General features: G+C 49.2%; 1 protein-coding gene across 8 annotated transcripts in view; it reads right to left on the bottom strand.

Moving 5' to 3' along the window:
• Positions 1-20,738, bottom strand: part of PPP2R5C (protein phosphatase 2 regulatory subunit B'gamma) — a 118,713-nt gene that overhangs the window by 20,531 nt on the left and 77,444 nt on the right. For all 8 annotated transcript variants that reach the window (XM_034992724.1, XM_034992725.1, XM_034992717.1 and 5 more), the window contains 6 exons: positions 10,817-10,927; positions 9,687-9,779; positions 9,470-9,600; positions 4,258-4,317; positions 2,378-2,486; positions 1,509-1,562 (listed from right to left, as the gene is read on the bottom strand). In XM_034992724.1, the coding sequence (XP_034848615.1) occupies positions 1,509-1,562; positions 2,378-2,486; positions 4,258-4,317; positions 9,470-9,600; positions 9,687-9,779; positions 10,817-10,927 (558 nt within the window). The remainder of the gene's footprint in view (positions 1-1,508; positions 1,563-2,377; positions 2,487-4,257; positions 4,318-9,469; positions 9,601-9,686; positions 9,780-10,816; positions 10,928-20,738) is intronic.

Raw genomic sequence — 20,738 nt, forward strand, 5'->3', positions numbered from 1 at the left:
CTTGCCTTTTCTATTCCAACAGTAACTGCGAAAAGTATACTCAAACACTGCAACTGGCACTCAGTACTTCTTACTTTGTTACCGAACAGTAAAAAACAACCCACTTGATGAAAAATGGGCAGTGGATCTGAAGATGTTTGTCCACAGACAGGTGCCCAACAAGTATATGAAGAGATGCCCAACATCTTCAGCCGTGAGGGAAATGCAAACCAAAAAGCCACCGAGAGACGCCACCGCACACTCACTAGATGGCCAGGATAAAAAAAGGGACACCACCAAGTGTCGGCGAGGATGCAGAGAGAGCGGAGGAGAGTGGGGAAGTTCCTCACAAAGCTAAACACAGGATCACCAGTTGACCCAGCATTTTCACCCCAAGCTGAACAACCAATGGGACTGAGAGCGGGGACTTGCGCAGAGCCCTGCACACCCACGTTCACAGCGACCCCAGCATCCACCGACAGAGGAGCGGACGAACAAAACACAAGGGGGTCTATCCAGCCACACCCAGGGATGGAGTTCTGACACGGCCACGGCGTGTCGGAACCCTGACGACAACAGGCATGATTCCACCCACGTGAGGTGCTCGGATGAGGCCAACTCGTGGAGACAGAAAGCAGGTGATGGGTCACTGGGAACCGGTGGGGGGGCAGGAGGGGAAGCGGGAGCCGGTGTTTCGGGGGGCAGAGCTTCTGCCTGGGGCGGTAACAAAGTTCTGGGAACAGTGGCAACCAGCTGCACTGGGATGTAATTAACGCCACTCGCTTGTACAGTGAAAATGGCAAATTCTATGCTGCATGTACTTTAGCACAATTAAAAAAATCACTGACGTAATATACCAAAAAGCCACTGAATTGTACATTTTAAATGGGTGAAGTGTATGGTACGTGAATTATATCTCAATAAAGCTATTAAAAAAAGTGCATTCAAATGCTTAAACCACCCCTGACAGGCTCAACTTGGGTAATCCAGGCTATGACAGCCCTTCATTTTGTCAAGATAACCGGCCAAGAAATCTGGAAATCTACACGTTCAAGGGCAGCCACGTGGCGCTGGGGATGCGCTGATCACGGAGCAGCTACCCTCGAACCTGGAAGGAATGTCGCAGCTCACAGAACCTCTCCGGCGCAAGCATTTCGAGAGCTCACTACAACCGGTAGGACGGAAGGCAGCTGCGCATCCTTAAACCAAGATGGGGAAGTGCCCAACGGCGCGCAATCCAGCGGCCTCGCCCACGCCAGCGCCTCATGTTCAGAGGACTGAGGTCCAGCTCAGACTAGACGGCAATCTGAGCGCATGGAATCATCCTCACCGCAGTAAAGGAACTCATAATAAAGTCACCACGCTCTGAAAACACACAACACGGCAGGGAAATCAGCGTGTTCAGCAGTGGACCGAGCAGCTACCTGGCCAGCAGAGCCATGGCGACACTGACATTTGGGGACGCCCCCACGCCACATCATGGGCGCGCCGGCGCCCGGACCAAGGCCCCGGCCAGAGAGCATACTTACTGGCTCGGTGAGGGTGCTGTCCTTTTCTAAAAACTGGACCACACAGTACGCCAGCTGCAAAGTACAGGAGGGGGGGTATTAGTGTCTCGCTTCAACGCAGCAACGCTGCCCCCACCCCCCCGGTGTGGACCCCCGGGGCGGGCAGGGGCTCCCCTGCAGGGGCCCGCCAGCTCTGGGGGTGGGGTGGGGCGGGGACTCTCAGGGACAGGGTGCGGCAGAAAGCCAAAAAAAATTACGAAACAGTCTTTCGGACTAACATCGACAAGTCAGCCCGGGTTTGACGGGGTTTTTCTCACGCTGTTTTCGGAGACTGTAATCCACAAGGAATCTAACAGCTCGAAAAAACCAAATTAAAATCTGGTTCCATCTTAAAACACTGAACTATTAATCTCTTCTGTGGAACGATTCACAGGGTAACAATCTGGCTGGAGGTAAAGCAACAGCAGGAGGAAGAAAAAAGAAAAAAACCACCTCGAAGTAAAATACTTCCCAGGAAGCCAAAGTGCTTAGAATCACGTAAATACACTTCCTGGAATTGATCCCGCACCACCACTCCTGATAGGAGGACCTGCAGGACGGTGCCTTCCCAAGAGTTTCCCTTGACGCCTGCCATCCACCCCCTTCTCTGTGCTTAGAATGAATTCTGAAATTCTCCATTCCTGAGATGTTCCTGATTTTCTTAAAAGGGAATCTCTTGACCCGTGTGTCCTTTCAGTTATCACCAGAACCAACACTGGCAATGCGGCGTAACAAGAGCGCACTCCCAGGTAACGGGCTGGGCTTGTGTGTCTCGGGCTCAGCGACGTTCACGCGGAGACCCCATGTCAGTGTGCATTCCCACCCACGCGTCACTGCTGGGCACCCCTTACCTGTGGATGGTAGACGCTCAGAGATTTCACTTTGTGCAAAGGTAGCAACACCTTCAATAAGAAAATCTTGTGCTCTTCTTTCAGTGGTAAGGCAAATCCATTAATTATACTGTGAAAACAGAATTTATTCAGAGTTCGAGTATTTACAACTTCCAGATTAAAAAAAATACCTTGCCGGTTTTTTCTCATTTTCAGCATAAAAAAAACTGGTAAGCAAAATGTATGTTGCACAAAAGAGGGTATTAGCAGAAATTAAAAAACTAAATACCTTCCAAGAAGCATAGTCATTTTTATCTTTGTTACATATGAGAGAGTTCTAAAATGCTGGGTTTGCAGGGCAATACCCAGAACAACACAAGTCCCTGGGGCAAAGCCTCCTTCTTTAGACAGGCCGCAGAGGTCGGGCAGCTCCGGTGGGGCCCCCAGTCTAGGTTTGCCCACCCCGGGTCTGCCCACCCCTGGCACCTTCCATTGCCCTTCACCCATTTTTAGGAATTCGCACTTCTCTGGAGCAAGCTGGGTTCGTTATTCTAATGCTGGTGGGAGGGAGTCCAGGTGTGCAGAACGGGAGCTGGCTGACAATCAGCCAGGAGGCAGCTCCCTTCTACTCCTGCCTCCAAACTGAAGCTCTGTGTCTAACATCAAGTAGTTCATCCACTGGTTTTCAGTTGGGTGAGGGGGCTTCCTTATTCACTATTTGTTTGGTTTTATTTTTGGCAAGCACAGACACGTGTTGGAAGTACGGGGCAGTGACAGTGATTTCCAGACTGTTCTGCACCATCCAGGGGTCCTGGGCACGTGTGTGCCGCAGGCAGGGCCCGTCTGAAGTGGGCATTAGGGACAGCCTGCTCATTCGCATCGGGGCAGACCTTCAAGGTCAAACACCTCTTCTGGAAGGATAACATTATCGATCCCAGCAGTGGGGAGCACAGAGTCCTCTCTGTGACATGCCGGGCTGTGCGGACACTTCACGCCGTCCTCACGACACGTAGGAGGCGAGTGGAGTTCCCACACCTTACTAAGAAAACAGCGGTCAGGACTAGTTAAGGAAGGTCATATAACTAGTAAGGGCCCCTCGACTGCTCACCACACTCTACTGAGCGAGAGAAATCGGCTGACTGCGCCGAAACAGGTCAAAGTAGACTTTTCCACAAGGACTAGTGGTTTTTTCAGATTGTATCTAAAACAGCAAGGACGATTTTCTCATCGACCCGATGACACCAGTGTTCCCGGAGAGCGGCTTCCTGTGTTCCCAAAGCTTTGGGGGTGGACAGAGCTTCCCTCCCTGCAGGGCCCCTTGGAACCTTTAGCTGCCAATGCAGCTGAATCCCCAAGGAAGGTGCTGGGGGAGAGCACTTCCAAGCTTATTCAGCTGGGGAACCCCGAGGAACTCCGTTTGGGAAACGGTGGGTTGGAGGTCTGATATAAAATCTACAGGTCACTGATTTAAAAAAAAAAAAATGATAGCAGGCAAGAACTCCACTTGGCTTAAGATGGTAAAATTTTTGAAATGTTAATTACTTTCAAGGACACATATGAAAAATTTATAAAATCAAAGCAATCTGAAATACTAGCATTTACTCAATACCCCCAGTGTACCATAAATGATTCATTCTTCCAGGTGTCACACATAAACCTTCTTAAGGTAACGGTCTTCGATTAGCTGGGGGAAACGGCATCTGTGCGCCGAGCCAGGCACGCAGGCGGGTTTCTCATCAGTGGCTTCTAGCCCCAGACCTCACCCACCCCTTCCATCAAGGGAGAGCTCAGTTCCTTTGGGAATGGTTTCATTGCCTCGCTCTGCGGAGGGCTGCTGGACTCAGTGAACTGGATCATTCTGGAATCAATTCCACTGGCTGCCAGGAACAGAGACGACTCACCTCCCCAGGATTTCCAATAATTCTGCTATGCCGTTGTGATGCTCTGTTTCATAAATAAACCTAGAAGAAGCAACGTACCATTTAGACACTGAAGTTAACAGCTGAAAGGACTAAAATCCTCTGAATAAGGAAACAGATGCGCTTTGGGGGGGGTGGGGGTGGCGTGCAAAGACCCGGAGGGCAGAGCGCACGGGCCTGCTCAAATATCCCAACATTTTATCTTGGATGTTTTCAAACACAGAGAAAGGCTGTAGGGTCTGCACTGTGAGCCCCCCTACTTCAACCGCCCAGATGCAACGATGAGTAATCTGCCGTCTGTCTTACCACACATACATCCCGCGACCCATCCCTCAGGCCTCATTTTTTGCTCCACGTCAACCTAACTCGATGCCCTACTCAGTTTTAAAGCCTCCGACGTTGGCTGGGTCTGTGCCAGGGCAGAAGTCCTTTCCTGCCCACTCGGGCCGTCTTGCCTGCTTCCTCACAGACACCCTCCACGGCCCCCACGCGGAATTCAAGCACCACCTCCCGGAACCCCAACGTGAGCAGCTGATTTGTGTCCTCTGAGAAGCCTTTGTGCTGTGCCCGCCTGGTGGGCTCTTGGGGGGGCCCCTGCAGCATCCGGCCACACCTGAGGTCGGCCTGAGGTCAGGGCAAGGACTTTCTGTCACTGTGTCCCCAGTGCTAGGACTGGGCCTGGCATCTGTCCCATGCTTGGAACACGTGTTGACAGGCTGGGGACGCTGAGAGAGAACAGGGACACCAAGCAGGGCAACGTCTCCCCACCCCCCGAGGACTTCCTCAGAAGCCAGGAGCCCACTCCTGCCCACACCTCGCTTGCCTGGAGTCTGCCTCAGCCAAGGCACGGGCGCCTGCCTGACGTGAGTGGGGTCTGAAAAAGGTTTCTGCCTCTCCATCAACAAGGAACAGTTCAGAGACAGCTCTAAGCCAAAAACAAGTTTGTGATGATTAAAAAAAATCTGACTCTGAAATTCCGTTGTCCTTGTTTGCAACAAACGGACATGGGACCTCAAGGTAAAGAACAGGTCAAATACCCACAGGACGTGAAATACTCCTGAAGGGTGGGCCTTAAGGTTGCTACACTGTCGAATGGGCAGAATTCTCGGATGGTCTGGTGCTTGAACCAGGCCGTGAAGGAGGGTCTGACAGACGTTTGGGGCATGGAGCGAGACGGCAGGGCTAGAGCGAAGGTCTGTGAAATGGAGTGGGGAGTGGGCCGCGGGCAGGAGGTGGGCAAGGCAGACACGCAGGGGAACCCCGAGCGCCCCACACGGGTCGGCTGCAGCCACTGAGCAGAGAACCACAGTGCCACGGAAATGAGTGTGGCCACAGCACGAAGGGGAGGTGGGGAGGTACCCATACGGCATGGGGCACCTGGGTGGTGAGAAGTGGGCGGTATGGTCACCCTGCAGGGGACGTAGCCCTCGACTCCCTGCCGCCCTCTGCACTGCACCCGCCCGGAGACTGGGAGCCGGCCCCCAGGAGTCCTGTCCTCCGTGGCGCGTCTGCACTCAGAAGCGCTTGAATTTACGGAACTCAACCTGAGGGCTCTCTCGTGCATCCCTTGTTTTCTCAGTTTCAATGTACAAAGTTAGAGCTTTGTATAAAGTGCAGCCACGCCCCCTGAGTCACCGCTCCCCTTGACGACCCGGAGGGCTGTGGAGGCAGGAGGGCTGCACGAGGTGCCCGGAGACCTCGGGGCTCGGCTCTGCCCTCCGCCTCGCTCGGGACCCAGACGCTCCAGCCGTCGCATTTGAACAAGGACAGCCTTCAGCTGTAAGCCATTTTGTTTTCCTAAATCAGCATCACTATATTCTTCTTGAAAAATTCTTCATTTCCTTTTTTCTTTTTGTCAGGGCTAGTTTTTTTTTTTTTTTTAATTTAAATTCAAGTTAGTTAACATACAGTGTCGCATCAGTGTCAGGGGTAGAATCCAGTGATTCATCAGCTGCATGTAACACCCAGCGCTCATTACATCACGTGCCCTCCTTAATGCCCATCCCCCAGTTACCCCATCCCCCACCCCACCTCCCCTCCAGCAATCCTCGGTAAGAGTCTCTTATGGTTTGTCTCTCTCTCTCTTTTCACCTTATTTTATTTTTCCTTTGTTCATCCGTTTTGTTTCTTAAATTCCACTCAATTCCATGAGTGAAATCATATGGTATTTGTCTTTCTCTGACTTATTTTGCTTAGCATAATACCCTCCAGTTCCATCTATGTCATTGCAAACAGCAAGATTTCATTTTTTGATGGCTGAGTAGTATTCCATTGTAAACACACACACACACACACACACACACACCCACATCTTCTTTATCCATTCATCTGCTGATGGACATCTGGGCTCTTTCCATAGTTTGGTTATTGTGGACATTGTTGCTATAAACACTGGGGTGCACGTGCCTCTTTGAAACAGCATGATAAATTCTTTGTTTCCAATTATTTTGACCTGATCTGAAGTAGATATAAAAAAGAGAAAGCAGGTATAGTTCTCCTTCTTACTTTCCCCGAGACAGGCAGGAGAGGAAGGTGCAGAAAGGGAAGGAAACCATAAAGACGCATGTGGAGTAGGCTAGTGTTTCTCACTCTTCCAGCAAAAAAGGAATCAGGACTCTCTAAAAACGGAGCCAGAACCTGCTTATTGGAGGCAGTCTCCAAAACGGAAACCATCAATACCTCTCCTCCCTGTAGGCTGTGCCCTGAGCCTCACAGATGAGGCGGAGTCTGTCTCCCTCCCCGTGGATCTGTCGTCCTGTGAGTCACTTTTCTCAGCACAGAAGGTAGAGGAGAGTCTGCTCCAGTTACGGGCCAGGCTCGCCGAGGCCCGGCGGCTCCCACTTCTTTCCTCCTGGAGATTGGCTGAGGTCCTGCCCTGAGCCCCCTGCACAGGCTGGCACCTGCAGATCGCGGGCAGCGGCAGAACTGCCCGCGGAGTCCAGTTCCGATTACAGATGTGTGAGAAATAATCGACTGGGGGTGAGTCCAGCCGCTAGGCTGTGGGGCCGTCTGTTACGCAGACAGAACCGGAGCCCTGGGCTGCCCCGCCCACGTCCAGGTTCCAGGTCGCTGTGGCTGGGCCGTCCACAGCGCAGATCCCTGTGTCGCTCACATCTCGAACACGCTCATTAGAAGGAGAAACTACACGAACAGGGACTTGATGTTAACATTTTCAGTGAGACGAACCAAACAGGTTGCAGAGATCTTTTCTTACAAGATGGGGTCGTGCCGCGAACTTCTCTCAAGGTCTTTCTCCTTACTTCCTTTCTGCATGAAATCAGTGGTGTGGAAGGCGGAGACCAAACCAACGACGGACTCCACGTGACATGCTTGCTTTTGATCGCATCAATCAAAAATGACAGTTACAGAAAAGATCGCTAAAACGCAACAGGGACACACTCCAGCACTGAGCACTCACTGAGAACAAACTAAATCATGTGCAGTAACTTTCTAAAAATTTAAATATTTTAGTTATTATACTGAGGTTCTGCATGATTTGTGATTCTGCTATCTGACCAAAACCTACATTTTAACGAGAAAAAAAAAACACCACCTCATTTTAGGTAGAGCTTAGGCCTAAAAAGTCAGAATTTAAATCGTACCTGTTCTTTGCTGTTTAAATAACGTATAAAATGTTTTGACAGAAAAGTGCCTCAGCCACATAATGATCCTGTTCAGAAGGAAGCATGAGGCCAAGAAGCATGAACTAGGAACATGACATCTAGGAAACCTGACGTCCTTCTCTGATCACAGTCAGCAGGACGGGTTCCAGAAGCCCCAGAGGCTGCTGCTCTCCATGGTGGGATCTCCATCTGTCTCTGCCCCCTCTCCCTTGCTGGGTCTGTTAAGAAGGGACCCGCCTAGCCTCTGTGGCGCTCCTGGCGACGGCCTGCATGTCACCCTCACTCTGGGACTACAGCTGGACGGTGTGAAACCCGCCTTTATCTCACAGGGGGACCTGCGCACGCGGCTGTCACCGCTAGGATCTGTCACCACCTTGAGCCGGCCTGAAGTCAGGGGCCTTCCAGGCAAGCTGACTGGGAAGCCCAAATTCTTAGAATAAACTGCTCACAGGAAGCTTTCCAGGGACGACTAAGACGCATTAACTCTTTCATGCATCAACGTTCATTCGGTGCCACCGCAGGGCAGGCGCGAAGCTGATGCTGGACGTGTGTGATAAAGCCCCCAGCACAAGGCCGGCCCCGCAGGTAGACCTGTCTGCCAAGCCAGGGGGGCTTTCTGGCGGGGGGATGCGTCTGGAAGCCTGCGAGGTTGCGGAGAAGGGCAGGTGGAAAGAATGTTCCAGGAGGCGCTAGAGCAGAAGGAGCCTGGAGGTAAGCAGAGACACGAATGACGAAGGCCGGCCTAGACTGGCACACGGCCACACCCAGGACTTAGGCTCATCCACCCAAGCATGGCCAGTCACCTGTGTGACTCAGGCGGCGGCAGAACCGTGGGGATGGCAGCGGGCGGGTCGCGAGGTGTTCAGACTCTAAGAGTCAATGAGAGGCGGTGGCCAGGACCGGGAGGAAGGGAGTGGAGGAGGGCGGGGTTAAGGTAAATACTGCACTTGGAATGTCATAGAACATTCTTTCATGAGCCATGGGGCTGTGCCCTCCTCCACGTAAACCCAGACAGGGCAACTTCTGCACCCAGCTCCCCAGACCGACCAGTCTCCGTGGTCCCGCAGGCCTAGGGATGGCCATGCCCACCTGCACCTGCTGCTTCCGGCAGGCCGTCCTCTGCCCCGGGGTGGACAGGGGTTCCAGAGCTCCAGTATAGTTCTCCAGCTTGTGAGAGCTGCTAAGGATCCCTGCTTTATTCCTCACTCCTGCCTGCTCTCTGAGATGCATCGGGGAGGATGAAGGAACACGCAGGTGGGAGGACTGACAGCTGGCTTTGGACAGGTTCTGGGCGGAGCGACACCCAGGGTACCGGACAGTTGGGTGAAAATGCAAACCGAGGAAGGCCGTGTGGTGAGATGCTGGGGGTGGGTGAGGGAGGGGAGCAGGAAGAGAGGGAGGGATGGGGGAAGGAAGAAGGCGGCCACTGCGGCCCAGCACGCCACGGGCAGGCAGGCCCACTCCCCAGTCACCTGCCAAAAGGAACGATGGCGGGGGGGAGGGGGGAACACTGAGTGTGAACACGAACATCATCATGCAAAAAGAGACACATCACCCACACACTGACTTACCTATAAAATATATTATTTATCTGTTTTCTGATGTAAGCTCTTAAGCCTAAGAATTTTCCATAGATTCTGTGAAGGGTAGTTTTAAGAAAATCTCTCTCTCGAGGATCTTCACTGTCAAAGAGCTCTAAAAGCTTCAGGAAGAAAAAGACACTTAGTGAACCAGTATTCCCGCTCTGTAGATTACGGCTTTTGTAGCTTCAGCTAATTTGTACCTTACCTGCAATACAAACTTCTGATCAATATATTTCTTCGCTATATTAGGTTGGAAATCTGGAGACTCTAAAAATCTTAAGAAAAATTCATAAACAAGCTAGGAGGAAAAAAACAACAACGAGTCAAATAACATGGTATTTTATTAGATGGCGATTAAAGATATACAAGTTGAATCTCTGTCCAAAAATATTAAGCCTTTAAAAAAAAAAAGCCACGTATCTACAAATTAATGCCAAATACCATGGCTTCATTTAATTATAACTGATGCTGGCAATTGTTTTATTTGGCTCAGAACCACAGACTATATACCCTTAAATGGCATTTAAACAAAACGATACCCACGGTGGGTGTCAGTACGCTTAGCTGACGCTGCTGGGAGACCCCAGCAGGGCGGGACCTGCAGCCTGCCACGAGCACGTGTCCTGGCAGAGCCGGGGGACAGGAAGCTGGGACGGCTCGGTGAGCGGGTCACGGATGCAGTCACCCGGGGCTGGGACGCTCCTCCCTTTCACGAGTGGGTTGCAGGCTGTCATGGTTACACAGCAATCCCACATGCCTTGGGGTGATGTCCTGCCCCCGAGACAGCCCCCTTTTGTGATCTGTTCCCCATATCGCTCGTTCCCAGCTTCCACCTCTCCATCTCCCCTCCTGCAGACAACCCAGGCCCCGGTGAGGCGCGTGGCTTGCTCACACTCTGCTCACACAGGGCTCAGTGTCTTCTCAGGCGTCCAGCTTGATCTATGATCAACTTTTTGCCTTACAAATGTGTGAGTCAGGAGGTGAGCTTTGGGGTGTGTTAAATCTACGTCCTGGAAACAGGGGGAGCATCTATCTGCAAAAGGCCTCGACTAAGGGCTATCACTGAAGAGGTTACTTCCATTACAAACATATTGGCAATTCTGTATCTTTTGTAGTTTGTGTCAAGGGTCCAAACAGACAAAAAAAAAAACCATTCAATGTTCTCACTTCTGCTAAAACACCTTCCTTGTATGCACAGGTTTGCAAGGTCAGAGGTCCATTTGCAATCAGCCGGAGTGAGGCCCTATGGGCCAACACACTTGCTTTAGAGACAAACCCCGTGAACACACACACTTAACTTGCGCCCGTTTCTGGGGCACTCCCAGAGTTCAGTACCTGTAGATGAGGCCAGGCTGCTTCTAACGTGGGCTCGTCTTCCTCGGGGTCAAATTCTGCTCCCGTAGGATTGGAGGAAGGTGGTAATGTTCGAAACATGTTAACTGCAAACTAAAATCCACATATTCTCGAGTTATAACCAGGACATTCAAGGTATTTACAGAAAACATTTAAAAAAGCATTTACAGAAAACATTAAAAAGATAGTTACAGAAAACATTTTAATTCTAATGATAGCTGCTTCCAGTGGTTATGGGGCTCGTCCTTATTCTTTTTCAGAAGCAGTGCGGATCCCCAATGAGATCTTGGGTCAGAAGTGCAGAAGGAAACCTGGCCCGTGGACAGACGGCCACCGAGACTCCTGCTCGATTCTGAGCTGCCAGACTCACGGACAACCAGCATTAACCAGTGCTGGTGGGCAACAGTGAGCCCACGGTCTCCACCATGCACAGTAAGTACCAAGCAAGGAGGCGGGTGTAGTGCTGGGAAGAAAAGGATGAGATTATGCAGGCAACAGCAGAGACTGAAGACCTGACCTCCTGCCCCAGAGGAGCCTGCGATCGGCACCGAGAGAACCATCAGAGGGCAGCTGGCTGTGTGCCCGGGGCTGGACGAGTCTTGGTCTGTCTGGACTCAGGAAGAAATGACTTAGGAAGAGATTTCTCTGGAGTGTGAATGACAAATGTGCTACCTGTTTTTCTTTATATTGTCCTTCACCATGGACTTCCACCCCAGGCTCTGTTTATTTCTGACTTCATAAAAGTCAAGTGTTTTATAGATGTTTCTACATAAAATCTAGAGTTCTCTGGAGCACAAGTATACTTTAATGCCCATATGGTGCAAGCACAACATACACTGATAAATTTGTGATATAAATGTTGTTTTCTATATCAACTTACAACTTACTCTTCTTTTATAAATATGATTAGTTACCTTACAGAAGCTGTGAGCCTGCCACATGTGGGTTACAGGACTGGGCTCCGGTGACGGGCGCTCACATGACCAGAGCAAGGCCTCTGCCCCTCCACCCCCCACAGCACACAATCCAAACACCTGCCGCACAAGGTAAGACTCAGCTCCATGACAACGGGCAGGAGGTATCTGTGGGCAGTCAAGGGCAAACCTGATGCTCAGGTGTCCAGTCTCATAGAGACAGAGCTAAAACTCAAGGTCATCTACTGTGTTTCTTCTCGTCTTTACTGTTACTGACACTGAACTCTGAGCCCTACCATTGTGTTCCGTGAAGGAACATGCCCCCACTTCAAGCCGTCAGCTATAAAAGCCCTGAGCCTCAAACATTTGTTGTCTGAGAGGAGGAGCGGGTGCAAGGAATCACAGCAATGGCGCTGAGATAATACAGGAATGGAAGGAACAAAAAAATGGTTGGGAATCCAGAAACAAAAAAATCCTTTAGTAAAAATAAGATAATACTCCTAAAACCTAAGTCTATAGTAAAAAAGGTTTGGAACCTGTGAACAGGGTCCTGGAGGAGGCCTCCCAAGTAACAGGTGACTAAGGGACAGAGGCTGTGACAGGTGCTGCCAGGTGCACGGGGCACATCCTGTCACCGGCCCCCAGGGGAGGGACTCTCCTGGCGCCCCGATCCCCAAGCCCACAGAAGAGAGCAAGCAGACAGCAAGATCTCTCACACCAAGAAAAGGCCACACTCAGGTGCCCTCCCCCCTCCCCGGGGCTTGCCGGGGGGCAACAGACCGGCCCTGTCACTGCGAACCTTCACCCCTTCCTTCCCAGGCTGGGAAAGTGCGGAGAGCGGGGTCAGATGGAGTCTGAGGCTGAGCCCCAAACCGCTGGGGGCTCTGAGACAGTCACCCAGGGACTGCAGGTGCCCTGAAGAGAGTGAGGCAGAGGAGAGCCGCAGGCCCAGCGTGGGAGGGCAGAGCCCACATGGCGTCCTTCAGTGGCAGAGGCTTCTGTGGACACATGCTGGGCCTGCCTCTTGGAGACTCGTGTGAGCAGCCCGTGACATCTGGGTCCCACGCAGGAAGGGAGCAAGCACGGGGGTGGCGGCTGCCCCCCCTGCTCTGCTCAGGGCCAGGCCCCCCCCGCCCCAGGTCCCTCACTGGCCAGGCGTTACACCGGTGGGGCAGCTGTCCCCGGAGAGACTAACCAGGGGCAGGAAAGCAAGACTGGGCCGATCGTGGCTCGTCTGAGAGCACTCCGGTTTCAGACACTGATGGGAGCCGCACTCTTAGAGGCATCTGTAGGCGGTTGACACTGGCCGTCAGCTGACTCTACGCACAGGAGACGACCCCTGAGGACGTGGGTGGGCCTCAGCCACTCAGTGGCAAAGTCGGAAGAGCAGAACTGGTTTTTCCTGAGGAAGAAAAAAATCCCCCTGTGGGGGCGGCCTTAGCTCCTGCCCCACGGAGTTCCTGAAAATCGATCTCGGGCTCTGTCTCTGTTTCTCTCTCTCTCTTACTGGTTGTTTCTCTGGTAGAACTCTGACACACCTGCTTAGTTACGATTCTTAGTAAACTGGTTAGAGTCTACCAGTAGTGAAGCTGAAGTTTCAAGTTGAAGCCCAGTGTGGGGTGTCTGGTCACCCACGGCCCGAATCCCAGATGCGGAGCTGGGAGTCTGCAGGGGTGGTAGACCACCTTGCTTTTACGGCTTCGGCATCGTCGAAGGACGACCAGCCCAGATCCAGGAAGTTTTACTATTGGCCAACTCTAATCGATAGGAAGTTCTTTCTTTCACAAGATAAAAAAAAAAACAAAAAACCTCACACTGTAACTTCTACCCACCTTTCCTACCACATCACGTTGCATTCATTCGATGCTCAGCTCTAGAAAAGGCTAAGTGTATAAAACTAACATTTGGAAGAAAAGAGCAGAACACAAACGGTTTGCCACCTCGAATTATTCTTGGGTTTCAATAATCCTGAGCACAAAAGCTTCACGGTCAAGCGAGCTGAGCACTGTGGTGCCGACATCCGGGTGTTAGGAGGGAGGACTGAGCTGTCTAGACACGTGGAGTTTAGTCTGAGCACCACAGAAGGCTGGTCTTCGTCATCCTCATGACACAGAAATGGAAGGGAATCTCGTTTGTACTGTAGGTCGGATGTGGACCAGACGGATTCATTTTAACCTCTCAGCTCAACTGAGTGAGAGTGCACCCAGAGGTGTGGACCCAGCCAGGATCAGGCCACACAGAGAGGGTGGCAGGGCCTGGTGGGGACAGCCTCCCGGCCCTCTTCCACCCAGAAGCAGGAACTGTGCCCTGAAAAATCTGCCCACGCTTTGGTTTTCCCACGTGTAGGAAGAGGGTGAATCTTCTCTCTGCACTGGGCCCGCGTGAAGTGGGACGGGGCGTACATGTGTGGTTCCCGCGCACGCGGGTGTGCACGTAGGTCATGCGCGCGGCGGCTGGGTGGGGTGTGGACGGACGCTGTAATATTAGGAAGCACCTGCTTTCACAGCTTTCTCGACACTCCTACTTTCAGTACTTAAAATCAGCCTTGCAGATGCTCTTCTCCAGAGTGCTAAATTTACTGAATTAGATGCAAACCACGCTGGCTTGAGAGGCAACCTTGTGGGAAATTCCTGCGATTCAGCAACATCATGAAGCCTTTCTGTATCTGTGATATTCACGACCAGCGGGTGAAGTAATAAAACATTCGTGCCAAGTCATAACTGCAGTATGGCAGAACATACAGAGGTTTAAGATAATGAAGACATGCTCCAAAGAACACCAATAATCTAATTTCAGAGACAACGGGTCAAGGAAGGTTGATTATTCAGTTCTTCCTTCTAAACACAAAGGTTATTCCACTACTTTATGTATTCTGTTTTATGCACGCAAACAGGTTTTATAGAGGTGGGTCTGCTAAAGGCCAGATCTCAGTTCCTCCAGATGCTCATCCTCCCACAAACAGAAACACTAGGTTCTGAGAGTCATGAAATACGTTCTGGGGGCGGGTGGGCTGGGGGGAAGTGGGGAGGGAGCCCATCAACACCATTGCTATTTTTTAATAGAAAATTGTGTTTGTAAATGTTACAGCATATCTGGAAAAAACAACAGAGGCAGCAGAACAGACCATCGCAGCTGGGCTAGGATACAAAAACCAAAAATACAAAACTAACAACAGCAGCACCCTCTCCATCAACAGCACCGTAATTAGGGAACAGAATTAGTGCGAGGAGCCCAAGAACACAGTTCCAGAAGGGACCGAGGGCCTGGGAACTCGATGCCCAGTTACAAGGCCCCAGTGGAGAGAGCACAAAAACCCTAATAAAGGGCATGTTATAGAGTATCTGAATGAACAGAGGAAACTTCGGGCCCCAGGGTGGGGTGACAGCTTATTACAAAGGTAACTTTGCCACAAAGCAATCTGCACACTGAATGCAATCTTAAATATAATTCTAACCGGATTTTTGATGAACTCAATGAATGTAATATAAAATTTAGGGGAATAATAAAAATCCTAGTGGCAATCTTAGGAGAAAATCTGGGCCTTTCCTCATTTATGACGTTGGTTCAAGCCTGCTTTCATGGTAGAGTCCAGGGGTCGTCCTGGGGAATGCACACACACAGAAGGACAGCCGGCTTAAACGAAACAACACCAATACTCACATTGAAAGTAAGTGGTTTGCAAACCCTCATCAATCAAAAAGCAGAGACCTTCTGAAGGGATAGAAAAGTAACACTCCATGCTGTCTGCAACAAGCCCCCATTAAATATAAGGATACAGATTGGTCAAAAGTAAAAGGAAGGAAAAAGACATACCAGGCTCACACTAGTCAAGAGAGAGCTGGAAGTGTCCATATGAACATCAGACAAAGTAGTTTTTGGAGCAAAGACTACCAGGGATAAAGAGGGCCACTCTATAATGATAAAGGAGTCAACTAATAAACGCTACTATTTATGCACTGAATAACATGACGTAAAACTTGACAGAACCACAAGAAAAATGAGACAATAAGCAATTAGAAAAGAGAAAATGAACAGCCCTAACTACAACAGCACCAAAAGCTGATTTATGAGCCTGAAAAAATACATGTAGGATCCGAATGCTGAAAGCCACAATACATACCTGTTAATGTATGTTCAAGACATACTACGTTCATGGACTAAAAGGTTCAACACAGTTAAGGTATCAGCTCTCCCCAAGTCTACACAGTAATGCAATTCCAATCCGAAGGATATTTTGTAGATAACAGACCGATTCTAAAATTTACATGGAAAGGTACAGTAACTGGAGAGTCAAACAACTTTGAGAAAGAAAAACAAGATCAAAGCATTCACACTACTTGACCTCAGAATTTGCTATCAAGTGATGGGAACGAAGACCATATGGTATTGGTGAGCAGATCCCTAACTGATGGAACAGAATGGAGTCTAGAAACAGACTCACAAATATGGTCAAATAACTTTTGACAAAGGTGCAAAAGCACTTCAAAGAATGATCAGTCTTTTCAACAAATGGAATACTTGGACATCCATGTGCCAGAAAATGAACTTCAGCCAAAATGAATCACAAACCTAAATGTGAAATGTAAAACTATAAAACCATAAAACTCTTAGGAGAAAAATCTTTGTGAGCTCGGGTTAGGCAAAGACTTCTCAATATGACACCAAAAAAAGCATGGTCCATAAAAACAAATCATTAAGTTAGACTTCACCTGCACTAAAACTCTGTAAAAGACACTCTCAAAATAAAAAGACAAGCCGCAGACTGAGAGAAAACATTTGCAAATCACATAACCGGCTTTACATGTTCAATATCTAGAACATGTAAAGAAGTCTCAAGCTCAATAATAAGAAAACAAAACACCCAATGAAAACATGGGCAAATGATTTTGAATAGACACGTCACCACGTAAGACCTACAAACGACAAGCAAAGGAAAAAGTGCTCAGCATCATTAGTCATTAGGGAAATGCAAATTAAAGCCAAAATGAGAGAGGCACCTGGCTGGCTCAGTCAGTGGAGCATGAGACTCTTGATCCCAGGGTTGTGGTTTTGAGCCCCATGCTGGGTATAGAGAGTAGTTAAAAATAAAATCTTTTTTTTTTTTTTTTAAGATTTATTTATTTGAGAGAGAGAGAGAGAGAGAGAGAGAGAGAAGGGGGAGGGGCAGAGGGAGAGGGAAAGAGAGTCTTAACCAGATTCAGTGCTGAGCACAGAGTCTAAAGCCAGGCTTGATCTCAGGACCTGAACCGAAACCAAGAGTTGGGCGCTCAACCAACTGCGCCACCCAGGCGCCCCCAAAATAAAATCTTTGAAAGAAAAAAGGCCAAACCGAGATAAAAGGGCTGACAACCGGGCGCCTGGGTGGCTCAGTCGTTAAGCGTCTGCCTTCGGCTCAGGTCATGATCCCGGGGTCCTGGGATCGAGTCCCGCATCGGGCTCCCTGCTCAGCAGGGAGTCTGCTTCTCCCTCTGACCCTCCCCCCGTCTCATGTGCTCTCTCTCTCTCTCAAATAAATAAATAAAATCTTTAAAAAAAAAAGAAAAAAGAAAAAAAGCCAAACCGAAATAAAAGGGCTGACAACCGGGCGCCTGGGGGGCTCAGTCGTTAAGTGTCTGCCTTCGGCTCAGGTCATGATCCCAGCGTCCTGGGATCGAGTCCCGCATCGGGCTCCCTGCTCTGCGGGGAGCCTGCTTCTCCCTTTGCCTCTCTCTGTCTGTCTCTAATGAATAAATAAATAAAATCTTTAAAAGAAAAAAAGCCAAACCGAGATAAAAGGGCTGGCAACCCCAAATGCTGGCAAGGGGGCATCCTACCCTACTGGTGGGGGGTGCAAAAATGGCACAGTTGCTTCGGAAAGCGGTTTAGAAAGTTAAACATATGACGTGACCCAGGAGTCCTGCCTGTTCTCCCAAGGTAAATGAAAACCTATGTCCAAAACCTGCACATGAAGATTTACAGCAGTTTTACTGGCCCAGATGGGAACCCACCCAAATACCCCTCCAGTGGGGAACGGGGGGGCTGGGATAGGTCATGTCGTCAGGCACTAGTGGGTGGTTCATAGGGACAGACTGCTGGGGCGGATCTCAAACCCACCATGAAGAACAAAGGAAGCTGGACTCCAAGGGCTACAAACCGTGGGAGCCCATCGACATGACTCTCTGGAAAAGACCACACGGCAGAGCTGTGGACAGGTCAGTGGTGGCCGGGGACAACGGGGTAGGAGAAGAAGCCTTGACTAAGGGGGTAGCAAAAGTAGTTTTTTTGGAGCATAATTTTGATTGTGGTGGTGATTCCATGATTCTATGTATTTATCAAACCTCAGAGAAATGTCCACTAAAAAGAGTGAACTCTGCTGTATGTAAATTAAGATTTAATTTTAAAACATGCTATGAAAGGATACTTCTTGGCCATAAGTTCCCAAACCTCGGTTCACAATGCCCTTAGCGTCTCGGTGATTTCTCCACTGTGCCCCTAGATCAAAAGACAACCTTCCACTTCGGAGCTTAAAAAACCCTGGCTTTGCTGAGGTGTAACTGACACGCCATTACTGTGTTCAGTGTCGGTGTTTAAAGTGTACAATCTGATATGTGTATGATACGCATACATCTGTGAAATCATCACACAAAGCAAGATAATGAACATATTCGTCACCCCCCCCAAAGCTCTTAGAAGCCTTTTGAAAAAATAATACATATAAATCATTTGGCTGCAAGTGGGGATGGGCATAGGCAGAATTGGGGAGGGGTGGAGGAAGGAGAAAAATTAACTTTTACTTCCTATGCTTTTATATTTATTTCACTTATTAGAAAACGACATGCCTTTCTTCTATAATTTAAAAGCATCAAACAAAACAAAGGGAAATTCTCCCAAGATAATAAGAACAAAACTCCAAGAAATGGCTTACTGATGATATTTAAAGTAAAAAAATCATTCTCTGGGTTTCAAAAAGCACCGTATGTTTTCATCTTCCTCCAGCTCTTTGCTGATGTGCATCTCTAACCCATGTGTCGGTGACTTTGGCTAAACAAACACAACGAAGCCCAAGAAGGGAATGCACGATTTAAATCCTCACTTGAGAGAAATCTGTACACTGTTTGAAGCTTTACTGGTTAATATACTATCTCCTTTATTCACTACATGCTTTCCTCTCCCATTTCCAAAATATCTTCACCCTTACAGCAAGCAGTGCTTTCCAGAACACACTGTAAATACCAGATGTAAAAATAGACGAAGGAGAGCATCCAACGTCAACCCTGAAGTGAGCACAAGACAATTACCCTGGGGCTGTGGGCAGGACACCTCTCCCAAGGACCCAAGAGACACTGCTTTGCCCTTAATAGAAAATGCTGACTTGAACCCTAAGCATAAAAGTACAAACTTCTAAGGCACTATCTGGTCATTTACAAGCAGTACAGATGAAAATGATGGGATGCACTCGTGTTCCCTGGAAACCCAGCATGCGTCCTGATAAGAACAGCATTACTGTTCACTACATATACAAGGCTTGGTAGTGGTGGTGTTTGAAGAAAACATATTTATTGATTTTTGATGATGACAACGTGGTATGTCATCACTAAAAGTTGTAAAAATTACAAAAATATGGTAAAATGGAAAAATCTGCGTCACCACAGCATCCAAAAGCGGCTGCTATTAACAGCTTGCACTCTACTCCTCTGGAATATACGTAGTCTCCTGGGTGAGTAAGGGTGATGGTGTCAGGGAAGATAGTGTGTCTCATTCACGGTCCTCACCCGGAACCGCAGATGTGGGCCATTCTAGAGCAGTCCATTTGATGCAAAGTGCCTGGAGCCTCCCAGCTCATCCTGCCTCCAATCTAACCTTCTCTGATCTGCAGGTGGCATTACCACTAAGCCTAATTTTAATGTTTTCATCTTTGCAGAAAGCTCCACGCTGAATGAGCATCTACTGAGCTTACAAAAAGCACCAGCCAAACTCAGAAGAAGAAATGGGAAAGCAACACCAGTCTTTCTCTTCTGGGATTTACAGCCTAGGGGAGGTCAGAGTTGTCACTGGGGCTCAGTGAGCAGTGCAGGAAGGCTATTCGGAAGTTATTCTGAAACTTCTGGTATGCTGAAGAATGACCTGGGGAACGCGTGGGAACAGGGCTGAGAAGTGGCATTTCAGGCACCCAGTGGTGCTCATGTTGCAGCCCCTGAGCAGTGCCCTTCTGGAAGAGTGGTTCTCAAACTCTTTGGTCTCGGGACCCCTTTAAACTCCTAAAAATTACTGAGGACCCCAAAGAGCTTTCGTTTAGGAGTCATTTCTGTTGATGTCGACTGTATTAGAAACTAAACCAGAACCACCCCCCAGGAATCTATTAAAAAATAACAAGCCCACTGTCTCAATACAAATACACATTTATATTGACATAAATATATACTATATATTACATATAAATATAAAATGGTTTTTCATAACACTTAATGTTAGTTATTTCATAAAATCTCCTATCTCATAGAATACAGGTAACTCTCCTGAACAACACATGGGTTAGAGGTCTCAACCCACTGCACGTAACTTTTTTTTTTTTTAAAGATTTTATTTATTTATTTGACAGAGAGAGACACAGCGAGAGAGGGGACATAGCAGGGGAGAGCGAGGGAACACAAGCAGGGGGAGCGGGAGAGGGAGAAGCAAGCTTCCCCGCGGAGCAGGGAGCCGGATGTGGAACTCGATCCCAGGATCCTGGGATCATGACCTGAGCCAAAGGCAGATGCTTAACGACTAAGCCACCCAGGCACCCCTAATTTTAAAAATTTTTTAAAAAGACTATTTGAGAGAGAGAGCACACAAGTAGAGGGAGGAGCAGAGGGAGGGGGAGAAGCAGGCTCCCCGCTGAGCAGGGAGGCCGACGCGGGGCTCGGTCCCAGGAATCAAGACCTGAACCCAAGGCAGCCGCTCAACCGACTGAGCCACACAGGTGCCCCAGATTTTATATATGTATATGCATGTGCCAGGCTCTGTTTTGG

The sequence above is a fragment of the Mirounga leonina genome, unplaced genomic scaffold, assembly GCF_011800145.1.
Source record: "Mirounga leonina isolate KUSES-001 unplaced genomic scaffold, KU_Mleo_1.0 Mir_82, whole genome shotgun sequence".
Taxonomy (NCBI): Eukaryota; Metazoa; Chordata; class Mammalia; order Carnivora; family Phocidae; genus Mirounga; species Mirounga leonina.